The sequence below is a fragment of the Mobula hypostoma genome, chromosome 9 (genome assembly GCF_963921235.1).
Source record: "Mobula hypostoma chromosome 9, sMobHyp1.1, whole genome shotgun sequence".
Classification (NCBI taxonomy): Eukaryota; Metazoa; Chordata; class Chondrichthyes; order Myliobatiformes; family Myliobatidae; genus Mobula; species Mobula hypostoma.
This window is the reverse complement of record NC_086105.1, coordinates 151554943-151571049: the sequence shown is the minus strand read 5'-3', so window position 1 is coordinate 151571049 and position 16107 is coordinate 151554943. Positions and strand designations below refer to the sequence as shown.

The 16107-nt window shown below is 42.1% G+C and overlaps 1 protein-coding gene across 2 annotated transcripts in view; it reads left to right on the top strand.

Moving 5' to 3' along the window:
• Positions 1-16107, top strand: part of LOC134351425 (dynein axonemal assembly factor 8) — a 167145-nt gene that overhangs the window by 49196 nt on the left and 101842 nt on the right. For both annotated transcript variants that reach the window (XM_063057534.1, XM_063057533.1), the window contains exons 10-11: positions 6844-7003; positions 14858-15046. In XM_063057534.1, the coding sequence (XP_062913604.1) occupies positions 6844-7003; positions 14858-15046 (349 nt within the window). The remainder of the gene's footprint in view (positions 1-6843; positions 7004-14857; positions 15047-16107) is intronic.

Sequence of the window (16107 nt, the reverse complement as noted above, 5' to 3'; positions counted from 1 at the left end):
TCCTCTGTACCTACTTCCAAGCGCCTTAAAACTGTGCCTTCTCGTGTTAGCCATTTCAGCCCTGGGAAAAAGCCTCTGACTATCCACACGATCAATGCCTCTCATCATCTTATACACCTCTATCAGGTCACCTCTCATCCTCCACCGCTCCAAGGAGAAAAGGCCAAGTTCACTCAACCTATTCTCATAAGGCATGCTCCCCAATCCAGGCAAAATCCTTGTAAATTTCCTCTGCACCCTTTCTATGGTTTCCACATCCTTCCTGTAGTGAGGTGACCAGAACTGAGCACAGTACTCCAAGTGGGGTCTGACCAGGGTCCTATACAGCTGTAATATTACCTCTCCAGCTCTTAAACTCAATCCCACGGCCAATGCACCATATGCCTTCTTAACCACAGAGACAACCTGTGCAGCAGATTTGAGTGTCCTATGGACTCAGACCCCAAGATCCCTCTGATCCTCCACACTGCCAAGAGTTACTATTAATACTATATTCTGCCATCATATTTGACCTACCAAAATGAACCACCTCACACTTATCTGGATTGAACTCCATCTGCCACTTCTCAGCCCAGTTTTGCATCCTATCAATGTCCCGCTGTAACCTCTGACAGCCCTCCACACTATCCACAACACCCCCAACCTTTGTGTCATCAGTAAATTTACTAACCCATTCCTCCACTTCCTCATCAAGGTCATTTATAAAAATCACGAAGAGTAGGGGTCTCAGAACAGATCCCTGAGGCACACCACTGGTCACCAACCTCCATACAGAATATGACCCGTCTGCAACCACTCTTTGACTTCTGCGGACAAGCCAATTCTGGATCCACAAAGCAATGTCCCCTTGGATCCCATGCCTCCTTACTTTCTCAATGGAGTACCTTATCAAATGCCTTGCTAAAATCCATATACTTTACATCTACTGCTCTACCTTCATCAATGTGTTTAGTCACATCCTCAAAAAATTAAATCAGGCTCGTAAGGCATGACCTGCCTTTGACAAAACCATGCTGGCTCTTCTTAATTATATTATGCCTCTCAAAATGTTAATAAATCCTGCCTCTCAGGATCTTCTCCATCAACCACTGTAGTAAGACTCACTGGTTTATAATATCCTGGGCTATCTCTCTTCCTTTCTTGAATAAGGAAACAACATCTGCAACCCTCCAATCCTCCAGAACCTCTCCTGTCCCCACTGATGATGCAAAAATCATTGCCAGAGGATCAACAATCTCCTCCCTCGCCTCCCACAGTAGCCTGGAGTATATCTTGTCTGGTCCCGGAGACTTATCGAATTTGATGCTTTCCAAAAGCTCCAGCACATCCTCCTTCTTAATATCTATATGCTCAAGCTTTTCAGTCCACTGTAAGTCATCCCTACAATTGCCAAGGTCCTCTTCCATAGTGAATACTGAAGCAAAGCATACTCATCCAGGTTAGAAGATGAATCCTTGAATAAGTCCAGTCCAGTCCACCAATTCAAAGCTGTCATGTAGGTGCTACTGTGCTTCCCTAGTCCATACCTTCTTCGTCCTCACTGCTGGTGCTGCAGTCTTCAGTCTCTGCCTATACTCAGAGAGTAGAAGTGCAACCAGGTGATCAGACTTCCCGAAGTGAGAGCGTGGAATACGGTAGGCATTTCTGATGGTGGGGTAGCAATGGTCCAGTGTATTGTTTCCTCTAGTATTGCAAGTGATCTGTTGATGGTAATTGTTTAGTAATATTTTTCAGACTGGCCTGGTTAAAATCTCCCAAAACGACGGTGAAGGCTTTTAGGGTGCACTGTTTCGTGCATGTTGATCCCATTGCTCAGATTATCTAAAGTCTGATTGACATTGGCCTGAGGTGGAATGTATACTGCTACCAGCAACCAACCCTGACACTAATACCTCAGGCACTAGCGACCCACCCTGACACTGGTACCTCAGGGACCAGCGACCCACCCTGACACTGATACCCTCCAGGACCAGCTCCCCACCCTGACACTAGTACCGCAACATCTTCAACGTAAATCCCTTCCGGGCCTTGAGACCTGCAGTTTTATGTTATCTCACGCTTCCCCTCTTCTCATTGCTGCCATCAAGGAGGAGGTATAGGAGCCTGAAGGCACACACTCAAAGTTTCAGAAACAGCTTCTTCCCAATTGTCTTCAGATTTCTGATGGACAATCAACCCATGTATACTACCTGAATTTTTTTCTCTTTCTGTTTGCAATATTTATTTAACTTTTTCAAACTATGTTTGTTATGTAATTTATGCGTTTTTAAAAATATTATGTATTGCTATGTACTGCTGCTGCAAAATTTCACAACGTATGTCAGTGATACTAAACTGATTCTGATTCCAATTAGCTTTAAGGTCCAGTTTAAACCCTGCAATGAGTTATTAAGTCTGTCACGTACGCCGTGACGGGTTAAAGATCCAGCAGAAATGGAAAACACTTTGGAGTCCGGTATTGCTATTAACCAATGGTATTTATTAGTAACTACGCGATACAGTAAAATATAACCAGATAAATCAAACAGGTTAACAGTGTTATGTGTATTTATGTGTGTGCACATATAACTCCCAAACTACTGAGCATGGGGGAAACAAGGCTTAGAGTCTTGAGATGGTAAAGTATGAAAGTTCAGTTCATCCATGGAATAGGTGATGAGAGAGAGATATTTGTAATCCAGGGTAAATGTCGAGAGAAGGCAATTACATCGATATTCCACAGATTCCACGACAGCAATACAAAATAACAATAGTAGTAGGTTTTATCTCCGAAGTTGTTCCACTCCACACATGAACTATCACCGACAGTGATCTTCAACGAATATCCTTTCAACACAAGTGGTACCACACCCGAATTCAGCTACGGGTCATTCCAAAGTGGTGGCCACAGGATACTCAAACAGAATCCACATATGGATTATCACCAACAGTAGCTTATCACTAAGGGGACCCTATTCCAGGGAACCAACCCCAATCACACAACGTGTTAGCCACTTATCTAGTTCCATGACATAGGAAATAACTCCAACAGTGATTTGCCACAGGGGTACCTTTCTTCAGTGAACTACCACACCCAAACAAGGGTATCACACAAGTATTATTCGCAAAGGTTCTCCCCTCACCAGAGAACCCACTCCTGTGGATTAACTACGTGACAGTCACACCTTCGTATTCGAATGGAACTCAAACTCACCCTTATGGGCTACTTAGAGAGAGTCCAAACAGTGACCTCTTTGTCACTAGGTTTCTTCTGTTTCAAACCTTCCTCTCCCCTCTGCAAACTTCCTTTAAAGTCACCGAATGTGACCACAACAAGGAGACCATCTTCTGTGCTGGAGTTATCGACCCAGGCAAGGGTTGGACACACGAATAACTCCCCACAGGTCACACCTTTTCCTCACTGTGAAAGCCATTGATCGATTCTCCTGATCGATCCTCCAAAAACCCACCTTTCTGCGGGCACAACAAAGCTCATCCAGTGTCCAAAACCATGTGTCTGTCAGTCTATCAGCTGACCTTCTATTTATCTCACCATGCTGAACACCAGCTGTCCATAAAATAGCTCCTCCTTTCTCTCTCTGTAAGAACACAAAAGCTGCCAGTGTCCTTGCTGAAGTGTAAACATGCTGCAGAGAAACCATAACACCATCTCAAAGCAGTCTTCGTCTCTCCCTCTCTCTTAATAACAAGGTACTTATGTCGAACAACTCTCTCTCTCTTTTTAAAGGTATAGTCCATAGAAAATATGACCCCTAGGGGTACATAACAAGTCATACAACATAGAAACAGGCCCTTTGAAACAGTGCATCCACTTGTCCATCTATACTAATCCCATTTCTCTGCATAAATTTCATCTCCCTCTCTGGTCTGCTCATTCAACTGCCCTGTCCAGATACCTCTTAAATATTGTTACTGTTCCCATCTCCATCAACTCCTCTGCCAGCTCCTTCCAAATGCATCTTTTTGAGTATATTTGCTCACCTCTCCCATTTTAACTCTGTTACATTTAGTAGAATTTTAATCAATATTAAAGATACCATAAGGTAACCACTATTATTGGAAGATTGTTATGGTTAATTTATTAAATCTGTAACCTTAAAGAGATAGGCAGTGTTTTACCATCAACATTCCCTAAAGCCAGCAACCCTCAATGATGTAGTGCTGAGGATTTATAAGGCATTGGTCAGATTACATTTGAAGTATTGTGAACAGTTTTGGACCCCTTATCTAAGAAAAGGTATGCTGGGATTGAAGAGGTTCCAGAGGAGATTAATGAGAATGATTCCAGGAATGAAAGGGTTAGCATATGAGCAGCGTTTGATGCTTGGGCCTATACTCACTGGAGTTTAGAAAAATGGAGGGGGGGTGGTCTCATTGAAATTTATCAAGTATTGTAAAGCGGAGATAGAGTGGAACTGGAGAAGATGTTTCCTATAGTGGGGGAGTCTAGGACTATAGAGGGCACAGCCTCAGAATAGAGGGACGTCCCTGTAGAACAGATGAGGAGAAATTCCTTCAGCCAGAGGTGGTGAATTTGTGCAATTCATTGCCACAGACAGCAGCAGAGGCCAAATTAGTATTTAAAGCAGAGGTTGATAGGTTCTTGATTAGACCCCATAAGATATTGTAGCAGAATTAGGCCATTTGGCTCATCATCTGCTCTATCATTTCATCATGACTGATCTAATTTTCCTCTCAGCCCCAATTTTCCTCCCAGCCTCCGGCCTTCTTCCCAGATCCCTTCATGCCCTGACCAATCAAGAACCTTTCCATCCCTACCTTAAATATTCTCTGGCTAAAGAAATTCCTCCTCCTCTCTGTTCTAAAAGGACCTGCCTCTATTCTGAGGCTGTGTCCTCTGGTCTTAGATTCTCCCACCATAGGAAACATCCTCTCCACATCCACTCTATTAAGACCTTCGACAGGTTTCAATGAAGCCACCCCTCATGCTTCCAAATTCTAGTGAATAGAGGCCCAGAGCGATCAAACGTTCTTCAGATGACAAGCCATTCAATCCTGGAATCATTTTCGTGAACCTCTTTTCAAACCTCTCCAGTTTCAGCACATTCTTTCTAGGATAAGGGGCCCAAACCTGCTCATCATACTCCAAGTGAGGCCTCACCAGTGCTTTATAAAGTATCAGCATTACATCCTTGCTTTTATATTTTAGTCCTCTTGAAGGTATCCTTGAGGGGTTTCTGCACAAGGACTCCTAAGTTCCTTTGAACCTCAGTTTTTTTGTGTGTTTTTATCTCCATTTAGAAAATAGTCAACCCTTTCTACCAAAGTACATGACCATAGACTTCCTGACCCTGTATTCCATCTACCATTTCTTGAGTCCTGACGAAGGGTCTCAGCCCAAAACATCGACTGTACTTCTTCCTATAGATGCTGCCTGGCCTGCTGTGTTCCACGAGCATTTTGTGTGGGTTGCCTGAAATTCCAGCATCTGCAGGTTTCCTCGTATTACTATTTCTTTGCCCATTATTCTAATCTAAGTCCTTCTGTAACCTCTCAACTTCCTCAAACTACCTGCCCCTCCACCTATCTTCATATTGTCTGCAAACCTTGCAACAAAGCCATCAATTCATTGACCTATAAAGTAAAAAGGAACACCACTAGTCACGTGCAACCAGTCAGAAAAAGCTCCCTTTATTCCCACTCTTTGCCTCCTGCCGATCAGCCATTGCTTTATCTATGCTAGAATCTTTCCTGTAATGCTATGGCCTAATGTGTGGCACCTTGTCAAAGGCCTTCTGAAGATCCAACTGCACAACATCAATCGATTTTCCATTGTCTATCAGTCAGATTAATCAAAGGTTATGGGGAGAAGGCAGAAGAATGGGGTTGAGAAGGAAAATAAATCATCCATGATGGAATGGCAGAGCAGACTTGATAGGCCAAATGGCCTAATTGTGCTCCTGTGTGTCTTAAAGACTCCTTGGGGTTTTGCCAGGCTTGTGTACACTGTTAGATGGTGACTATCACACCAAGCCTGACTGTGTCGGTATCCAACAGATGCAGGTAAATGAATGGAAGGGAGTTTGATGCTTGACGACACTGGGGTGGAAGCGCCAGGCAAGCTGAAGTTTATCTTGTTGCCCCAGCAGCCACACTAGGTTTCTCCAAACTAAAACTGATTGGCACAGGGTACCTTGTGCACCAGAGAATAGGGAAAGATCACATCACTGCTAGAACATCAAAGTTTAAAGGAAACTTATTATCAAAATACATACAGTATACAGTATACCACCACGTAGAACCCTGAGATTCGTTTTCTTGTGGGCATTTACAGTAGGTAGAAAAAACACAATAGAATCAATGAAAGACCACACACAGCAAGACAAACAACCAACCAATGTGCAAAAGACAACAAACAAAACAAATATAAAAAAAGAAAAACAAAAAAAAGCAATAAATATTGAGAACATGAATTGAAGATTCCTTGAAAGTGAGCCATTAGGTTATGGAAACAGATCATTGTTGGGGTGAGTGGAGTTATCTGCTTCAAGAACCTGATCGTTGAGGGATTAATAACTATTCCTGAATCGGGTGGTGTGAGTCCTTAGGCTCCTGAACCTCCTTCTGGATGGCAAGTGTGAGAAGAGAACTTTGTAAAGGGGCAAGGTCCAGCGTGAATTTTGTTTGCTTTCACACCACATTACCTATTAAATAAAAGGAAGCACCTTCATTTCGCTGGGAATCTGTGCTCCATCTGTAGCAATAAATAACTGATAGGAACCCCTTTCCCAGTGCTTTGTGATGAAGAGTTCACTGCCCCATGCTATTTCCTTCACCACTGTAAAGTTTGATATAATTTTCACCCAACCATTCATGTTACAGCCTGAGTCTCGAGGCAGCTAACCGACAGACACGAGAGCGCCACAGCAAGGAGCTGCAGGGCCGGCAGCGGCTGAACAAACAACTGGACAGCCTGAAGCCACTGAGGTCCGTGACAGGGAAGCACCAAAGCGCAGCGGGAACGCCGCTCCTCTTCAATACGGTTAGTGCAGAGGCAACGTTCCTCCCGTCAACACGGTTAATGCAGGCAGAACATCCTCCCCTTCACAAACAAGAACATCTGCAGATGCTGGAAATACAAACAACACACAAAAAATGACGGAGGAACTCAGCATCTATGGGGAGAAGCACAGTCGACGTTTCGGGCAGGATTGGAGAAAAAAGGCTGAGAAGTAGATTTGAAATGTGAGGGGAGGGGAGAGAGAAACATAGGTGAAACCTGGAGGGGGGAAGGATAGAGTAAAGAGCTGGGAAATTGATTGGTGAAAGAGACAGAAGGCCATGGAAGAAAGAAAAGGGGGGTGGAGCACCAGAGGGAGGTAATGGGCAGCAAGGAGATAAAGTGAGAGAGGGGAAAGGGGGTTGACGTGGGGTGTGTGGGGGACATTATTAGAAGTTTGAGAAATTGATGTTCATGCCTTCAGATTGGAGGCTACCCAAGTGGAATATAAGGTGTTGTTCCTCCAACCCAAGTGTGGCCTCATCACAACAGTGGAGGAGGCCATGGATGGACATGTCAGAATGGGAATGGGAAGTAGAATTAAAATGGCGGGTGGAGCGTCAGTGCTCGGTGAAGTGCTCTCCCAATCTATGTCAGGTCTCACTGATATACCGGAGGGCACACTGATCGACTTTCACCACACAACTTCCCAGCTCTTTACTTCATCCTTCCCCCGCCGCCCCCACTCCAGTTTCACATATCATCTTGTGTCTCTCTCTCCCCTCCCCATGTCTTTTAAATCTACTCCTCGGCTTTTTTTTCCTCCAGTCCTGTCAAAGGGTTTCAGCCCGAAACATCGACTGTACTCTTTTCCTTGATGCTGCCTGGCCTGCTGAGTTCCTCCAGCATTTTGTGTGTGTTACTACTCCTCTTCACCCTGCTCAGTGTGGAGGGAACGATGTTCTCAATCAAACACAGTTAGTGTAAAGGGAGTATTGCTTATCATCAACGCAGTTACTGTGGAGAGAACACTGGTCTTCAACAACACGGCTAGTGCGGAGGGAACGCGCTCCTCTTCGACTCAGTTAGTGTAGAGGGAACACTGCGACACTTCAACGCAGAGGGAACTTCGCTCCTCCTCAACACAGTGAGTACAGAGGGAGTGTCACTTCTCTTAAATACAGTTAGTGCAGAGGGAACGCTGTTCTCAATTCAATGAGGTTAATGCAGAGGGAACACTGCACCTCTTCCATGTGATTCGTGCAGAGGGAACTTTTCTCCTTAAATGCAGTGAGTGCAGAAGGATCGCGCTCCTCTTCAGCACATGTTTTGCAGAGGGAATGCAGTTTTCAATTAAACACGGTTAGTGCAGAGGGAGCACCTTGTTAGTGTGGGAAGAGTGACGCTCTTCAACAGGGCTAATGCAGAGGGCACACTGCTCCTCTCCAACCCGGTGAGTACAGAGAGAATGCGGTTAGTGCAGAGAGAACACTGCTCCTCTTCAATGCGGTTAGTGCAGAGGGAACACTGCTCCTCTTCAATGCAGTTCTTGCGGAGGGAGTGCGTCCTCTTCAACACGGTGAATCCAGAGGGAACACCAGTCCTCTTCAATGTGGTATGTGCAGAGGGAATCACACTGCTCGTCATTGTCATTATGGGCACTGGTGTGTGGTGCCAACAGCAGAACATCCTGTCTTTGTCCTTTGCCAATATTCTTGAGTATGTACTCAAGTTACGAGACAATTCATGTCCATCACCTATATTTCTTTTTTTTTTAATTTTATTTTTATTTGGATAAGGAATTCACAATTATCATGTACTTTTTTCACACATATAACCTTTTCCATTTTTTTATATGTATAAAACTACAATTATTTATACATTCTTAAGTACACATTGAGATGATATAAAAGGAAAATAAACATTTAAATAGATAATTATGTACTGTGGTAAATCTAACCTATTAGGCTAAGTAATGAAATTAGTTGTTAAGAAAAATGGTAATAATAGTTTCCATACAACCCTTCCGGACCATTTCCACTGGTCCAAAATGTTGCATACAAGCCTATATACCAACCATTGTAGGTGTTTATATCCCAATTTGTTCGTGCTTGTTCCTGCCCGCAGACATAATTATCCAATCCCTATGTACTTATTTACTTAATTTTTTCTTTTTTTTTTATCCCTTTCCCGAATCTTTCCCTTTACTTGTGTTAATTCTCTATTTTCCAAAAAAAAACAAACATTTAGACTAGGGGTATTTACGTTAGCAATATTACTGTGTTGATGAGAGGAGCAATATAAATCATTAGGAGAGTCATCTAAAGTCTGCTCGCATTGGGGTTATATATTCAATCCATTTATTCCAGATTTGATAAAATGTTTCTTTTTGAGTTCTCAGGGAGTAAGTCAACTTTTCCATTTTAAATATTTCCAAGATAATTTCGTACCAATCTTCTAATGTAGGTGGTATTGGATTTAGCCATTTTCTAGTGATTGATTTCTTACTTGCCGCTAAGAGGGCCTGCAGCAACTTTATATCTTCCTTCTGTTCAAGGAACAATACATGCCCCAAATAGAGCGTCTCAAAGTTCAGAGGTACCTGGGACCTAAGTACCTTAACTAATGTTCTATGAATACCTTCCCAAAATAGACTTAATTTAGGGCAATCCCAGAAAATATGAAAATGATTTGCCTCCTTGGAGCCGCACCTTCTCCAACACATCACATTTGTATCTTTATATTTTTCCTGATATGGGGTCTTGAAGTATCTTATAATGTTTTTCCAACAATGTTCTCTCCAAGTCAAAGAATTAGTCGAGGACCATTGAAAGCTGCAGATTTTCCCCCAAGCCTCCTCTGAAAGTACCAACCCCGCTTCTTTCTCCCACTTCTCTTTAATATACAGTGTATTTACATTTTTAGCATGGGAGAGTGCATTATATAGGCGAGAAACTGATTTACTAGGTATTGAACTGCAAGCCGAATTCAGAATCTTGAAAAATTCTAATTCTACTTTTGATAGGTCTGTATATCTACAATTCTGGTTAACATAGTTTTGTATTTGAAGGTACCTAAAAAAGTCATTATGTTCTAGGCCATGTTTGTCCTGCAGGATTTGGAAACTTTGTAATACTCTTTTATCTATAAATGAGAGGTAGGTTGTAAGACCTTTCTTTATCCATAGCTCAAATCTTTTATCTCCTCTGTTGGGAAGGAATTCGGTATCATATGCACACCATCTAAAGAGTTTTAACATGTTATTAATTCCACATGAATTAACCACCTTCTGCCATACTTTTAATGTAAGATTTATCCAAGCATTATTAAATTTTTCCAACTGGGCCATCAATCCTTTGTCAGCTATTGAGGCCTGAAGAGGAAAACTGTCAACTAATCCAAATTCTATTTCCTTCCATCTAGCCTTATATTCCCTATTACACCAATATAACAGAGGGGTTATCTGTGAGGCATAAAAATAATTTCTCAGGCAAGGAAGAACCATACCTCCTCCTTCCTTCCCTAACTGTAAGGTGTTATATCGAATTCTAGGTTTCCTTCCTTGCCAAATGAAGCGGGAAATCCATTTGTCCTATTCCCTGAATTGATTATCATCCACCTCCACTGGTAAAGTACGGAAAAGATACAATAACCGAGGAAGAATATTCATTTTTATAGTATTTATCCTTGAATTTAAACTTAAAAAGGGGATAAGATTCCATCTATGCATATCTGCTTTTATCTCTGAGATTAATGGCCCATAATTTACCTGTGACAGTGTTGAAAGATCCTTCGGCAGGGTTATTCCTAAATATTTTAATGATTTAGCTTCCCACTTAAGATCATATGTATCCTGCAATTTTTTGGATGGTGTATAATTTAGGGACATAACCTGCGTTTTCTTTACATTTATTTTATAACCTGATATTTTCCCAAAGTCATCCAACAGTGTAAACAATCCTATAAATGATTTTTCTGGTTCACTCAGATAGACCAAAACATCATCTGCGAATAACGCCACTTTCTGTTCAATCCCTGCCACCTTGATACCTTTTACGATTTCGCTCTGTCTTATTAGTTGGGCAAGTGGTTCAATATATAGCACAAAAAGGAGAGGAGAAATTGGGCATCCCTGTCTAGTGCCTCTCTCTAAAATGAAGGAGTCAGAGAGGTCCCCATTTATCTTAATTCGGGCTGTAGGGCTGTCATATAGAGTCCGAATTACTTTAATAAACCTTTCTTGAAAGCCGAATCTTCCTAACACTCTGTATAGGAATGCCCAACTAACCGAATCAAAAGCTTTCTCAGCGTCCAATCCTACTACCATTGTCTCTGTCTCGTTCTTATTAACCTGTTCTAATATGTGCAGAGTTCTCCTTACATTGTCCTGTGTTTGTCTTTGTTGAATAAATCCAGTCTGGTCTAAATGGATTAGGCCTGGTAAAAGCTTTTCCAATCTGCGCGCTAATATAGATGTAAATAGTTTGTAATCTAAATTAAGAACACTAATTGGCCGATAATTGCCACATTCTAGTTTATCTTTACCCTCTTTAGGAATAACTGAAATAATCGCTTCTCTCCAGGAAGGTGGAGTTTCTCCTCTCTGCAAGATCCAATTAAAGGTGTTCAGTAGTAATGGGGCTAACTGTGTCTTCAGGGCCTTGTACCACTCTGAGGTAAACCCATCAGAACCCGGGGACTTTCCAGCCTTTAACCTAGAGATGGCCACGTTCAGTTCTTTGACAGTTACTGGTTCTAATAAACTTTCATTTTGTAAATCTGTAAGTTTAGGTAGATCTAAAAAATTCAATACACTGTCTATATAGGGCTCATTGGGGGCCCGGGGTTGGGAGTACAGCTCTCGATAATATGTTTCAAAACTCTCTTGAATTTTCCCTATTGTACTCTCCACAAGCTTTGTCTTTGGATTCTTTATTTTATGAATTGTATTGTCTGCTTGTTTTTTTCGTAATTTATATGCTAATAATCTAGCTGATTTACCTCCTACTTCATAATTCTTTTGTCTCAGGTAAAGAAAATTTCTTTGAGTTTCCAACGTATAAATATCATCAATTTCACTTTGCAATTTCCTAATTTCCTGTTTTCGATTTGAATTACTTTTGTTGCTATCTACAACTTGAAGTTGTTTTAATTTTCCTTGAAGGTCTGCTAATTTTTGTGCATTGATTTTTTTCATGTGAGTAGTAATGGAAATAATTTTCCCTCTCAGTACAGCTTTCAATGTATCCCATAATATCACTGGTGATGTTTCTCCCGTGTCATTAAGGTCTAGATATTCTTTGATTTCTCCCCTTAATCTCTCCATTACTTTCGGGTTATTGAGTATATGTGAGTTTAGCCTCCATAGTGTTTTCCTCATTTTCCTTTCCAGGATTAGAGACATAGAGACTGGGCTATGATCCGACAGATCAATTGTTGCAATATTACAGTTTTTTATCCTGAGTCTATCTGTATTAAAGATAAAGAAATAGTCTATCCTTGAATAGGCTGAATGAGGGAAAGAGTAATATGTATAATCTTTACTAGTAGGGTGTAATTCCCTCCAGACATCTATAATTCCCAACTCCTCCATCAATGAATTCACTTTCCGAGTCAGAGGTTTATTCTGAGTAACTATTCTTGAAGAATCTAATATAGGATTTAATCTAATATTAAAATCCCCTCCACAAATTACTACCCCTCGAGAACTGACCATTAGGTCAAAAATGTGTCTATAAAATGACCATTCACTACCTGGAGGAGCATAAACATTCAGCAATGTTATTTCTGTACCTTCTATTCTTCCTGTGATTTTTACAAACCGTCCTTCTTTGTCTCTAGTCTCTGAAATATGTTCATAATTAAGAGTACTTGATATTAAAGTAGCTACCCCTCTTTTGTGACTCAATTTATATGATGAATAAAATATATGCTTAAAGCCCATTCTTTTTAATTTTCCATGTTCAGATTGGCTCATATGTGTTTCCTGGAGGAAAGCTATTTGTACCCTCTCTTTTTTCAATTTAGACATAATCTTATTTCTTTTAATTGGATTCAAAACCCCATTAACATTATAGGAAATTATTTTTACCAATTCAGTTTGCATTTTTCTCTAGTAGAAAAAAAGCACTCTCCTTTTCTAACCAAACAGTAAGCAATCCCTTCTCAACAGTAAACCAAGACATATAACCACACCCTAGACATTTCTGAACGTATAACATTTGAAAATTTTTCCCGACTTCCCACAGTGAGGCCTGAGCACCGACCCGCCTCAGTTCAGAGGGATAACCTCTATCTTCACCCTGTGTTAGAGGGCCCTCAGCAGTTTGAATAATCATAGAGAATTTTCTCCTATTTATGTCTCGACCATATTGCTATCATTCAAGTTATTCCACCTAGTTTATTTTCAGTTACCAGTTTTCATTTTACTTTTAAGTCCGATTTACTCTTTTCAGTCATTTCTCTTAATTAATCTGTATTCTCTGTACATTCGCGTCTGAATATTTGCAGCTTTTCCTTGTAGTTTGACACTCTGGTTCAAGTGGAGCGTCCTCGCCCCACTAACTGCCACGACTTCTGCCGAATCCTCTCCAGTAGCGACTCCGGTTGGGTGATAACTTTAATAGGTAGTCCCCGGTCCGCCAGGTCCAACGTTGCCTCCTCCACCGTAGCGTAAGTTTTTGTCCCTTTGTTGTAAAAGACTCTCAGCCGAGCTGGATACAGGGTCTGGAATCTGATGTTGTTTTCCTTCAGGACCCTCCGTGTTTCCGTATATTCCTTCCGTCTGGCAAGAATCCCCGGTGCGTAGTCGTGGTCTAAACTGATTTTGCAGTTGTTCCACATGAAACCTTTCTTTTGCCATGCTCTTTTAAGCACCTCTTCCTTCGTTCTGTAACTGAGAAATCTGATCAGAATCGAGCTGGGCTGGGCGCCTGCCAGGGGCTGTGGTGCCAACGCGCGGTGAGCCCTTTCTATCTGTAGGTCTTTTGCGGCCGGTATATCAAGGTTCTCTCTAAGCAGCTTCTCTATGAAGGGAATCATCAACCCGGGTTTACCTTCGGTTCCTTCGGGAACTCCGTAAATCCTCACATTTTCCCTTCTCGAGCGGCCTTCTTGATCTATTAGCTTCCACTGAAGCTGGTCTTGTAGCTTCAGCATTTCTGCTATCACTTCCTCGGCGTTTTGTAGCTTCTCTTCAATTCCAACAATCCTCGCTTCGGCTTCATCTATCCGCGAGTTAGTTTTTACTATTTCTCCTTTAATATCTTCCAGCTGTTTGCTGTTATCTTGTCGGAACTCGCGAATCTCTCCGAGAATCAAAGACAGAGTCACCGATTCCCCCTCATTATCTTCGTCCTGGCTTGCCGTGGGGGAGCTAGGCCCGTCGCCTTGCTGCGTCTCTTTATGTTTATCAGCCTTCGAAGCGGACTTTTTATTCTTGTTCTTAGACATCATCCTTGCCCCTTTTATTAATATAGTTATGCAATATTAAGTATTTGTCTAAATTCGATTTTGGGGCAGTTTACCTTCTTTTTTGTCGAGAGACCTTTTCCTTACGCCGCATTCCCTTGATGACCCGAAAGTCCTCCCCATCACCTATATTTCATACTCTTTTCATCCAAAGGGCATTAGACAGTAATGGGATTTTCTCTCTGTTCTATTCACAATGCTTTGTGAAAAAGTACTGGTATGCTGGATATAAATGGAGGGAGAGAGCAAGTGGACGCGTGCAATTACTGAGTGAGATAGGAGGCAGAGTTACTCTTATCCTATAAGGCATCCAGAGTATCAATGCCTTTTTGATCAAGGTTCTAGCATCCACTGTGTCTCATGTCTGAACGAATTTGTACGTTGGAAGAATTTGAATTGAAAGTTGCTTCATTCTCTGTATTTTAGGAGGCCTCCTATTTGCCCAGCATCCGTACTTTGCCTGAGAAGGAACGAGGTGAAAAGCTTCTACTTACAGTCCGTCTCTCCAGCTGTGGCCAACTGGTCACAAGTGGACAGCAGAAAACCTTCTCACTGGACAGTGCGGTGACCGCCTCCAGTTTATACAGTGCTCTGGTATCATGGCTGCTTTCTCTGGTAAGATTCTGACGATGCCAAAACACTCATATCCTGAGGTCTTGCACTTGAGTGTTAGCTCAGTGGGGTGGAATGGTAATGTAGCAGTTAGTGCAATGTTTACAGCGTCAGCTAAAAGATAGGCATTCAATTCCTGCTGCTCTCTATAAAAAATCTCTCTGTTCCACCCATGACTGCATGCGGTTCCCCCCAGAGTCCAAAGGCATCTGGGTTAGGGTTAGTGGGTTCTGGGCGTGCTATGTTGCTGCTGGAAGTGTGGCGACACCTGCAGGCTGTTCAGCACAATCCTACCTGATTTGATTTGACACTGTTACAAGAATCACCCCTTGTAATAATAATGATCAGTGAGGCAGAGAGAATCTGTACTTACCCAAAAGTAACTTTTATTGTTTCAACCAAAAAGCACAGGGGTTCACAAACGGTCTCTGTGTGCACCCCACTAGAAACCCTGACCTTCCATGAACAGTCAATGAGGAGAAAAGGTATTACCCAGGAAAGGAGTCTACACTGGGGCTGGCTGGACATTCCTTGTGGTCCCGATCTCCACATGTCCGTGGGGTCCTGGCTGCTGGAGAGTTATCGCCCTTGCGTATTTGGAGCTCCTGAATCTTATAACTGTTCCTCATCAATGAAACCATTGGCTGAAGGTCACCTGACCTCCCTGGGTCTCCTTCTTACTGGTCACTGTTTCATGGCTCTGCCCACCCCAGCCTTGTGTATTTGTGCCTTTACACTCTGACTGATCCAAATCAGTTGAATGAGGCAAGCCAGACAGAGTCTAACGAGATTACAGATTGCTCCTTTGGCAGGTCTGCCTTTTTACGTAACAAGTAGCTACTGCTCTGAGAATGGTCTCAGGTTTATTGCTTTGATTAGATTGTCCCAGAGTAAAGAATCAGTTCAGAGTCCATGCCCTTCACATAACAAATGGCTACTTGTTTGAGAATGGTCTCAGGTTTAGCAGATCATTACCTGAAGCTTCCTGTGTCCACATTCAGTTGCTCTGATTAGATTATCCAAGGGCAAGAATCCGTTTAGAGTCCACAAAATGGGGGGAAACA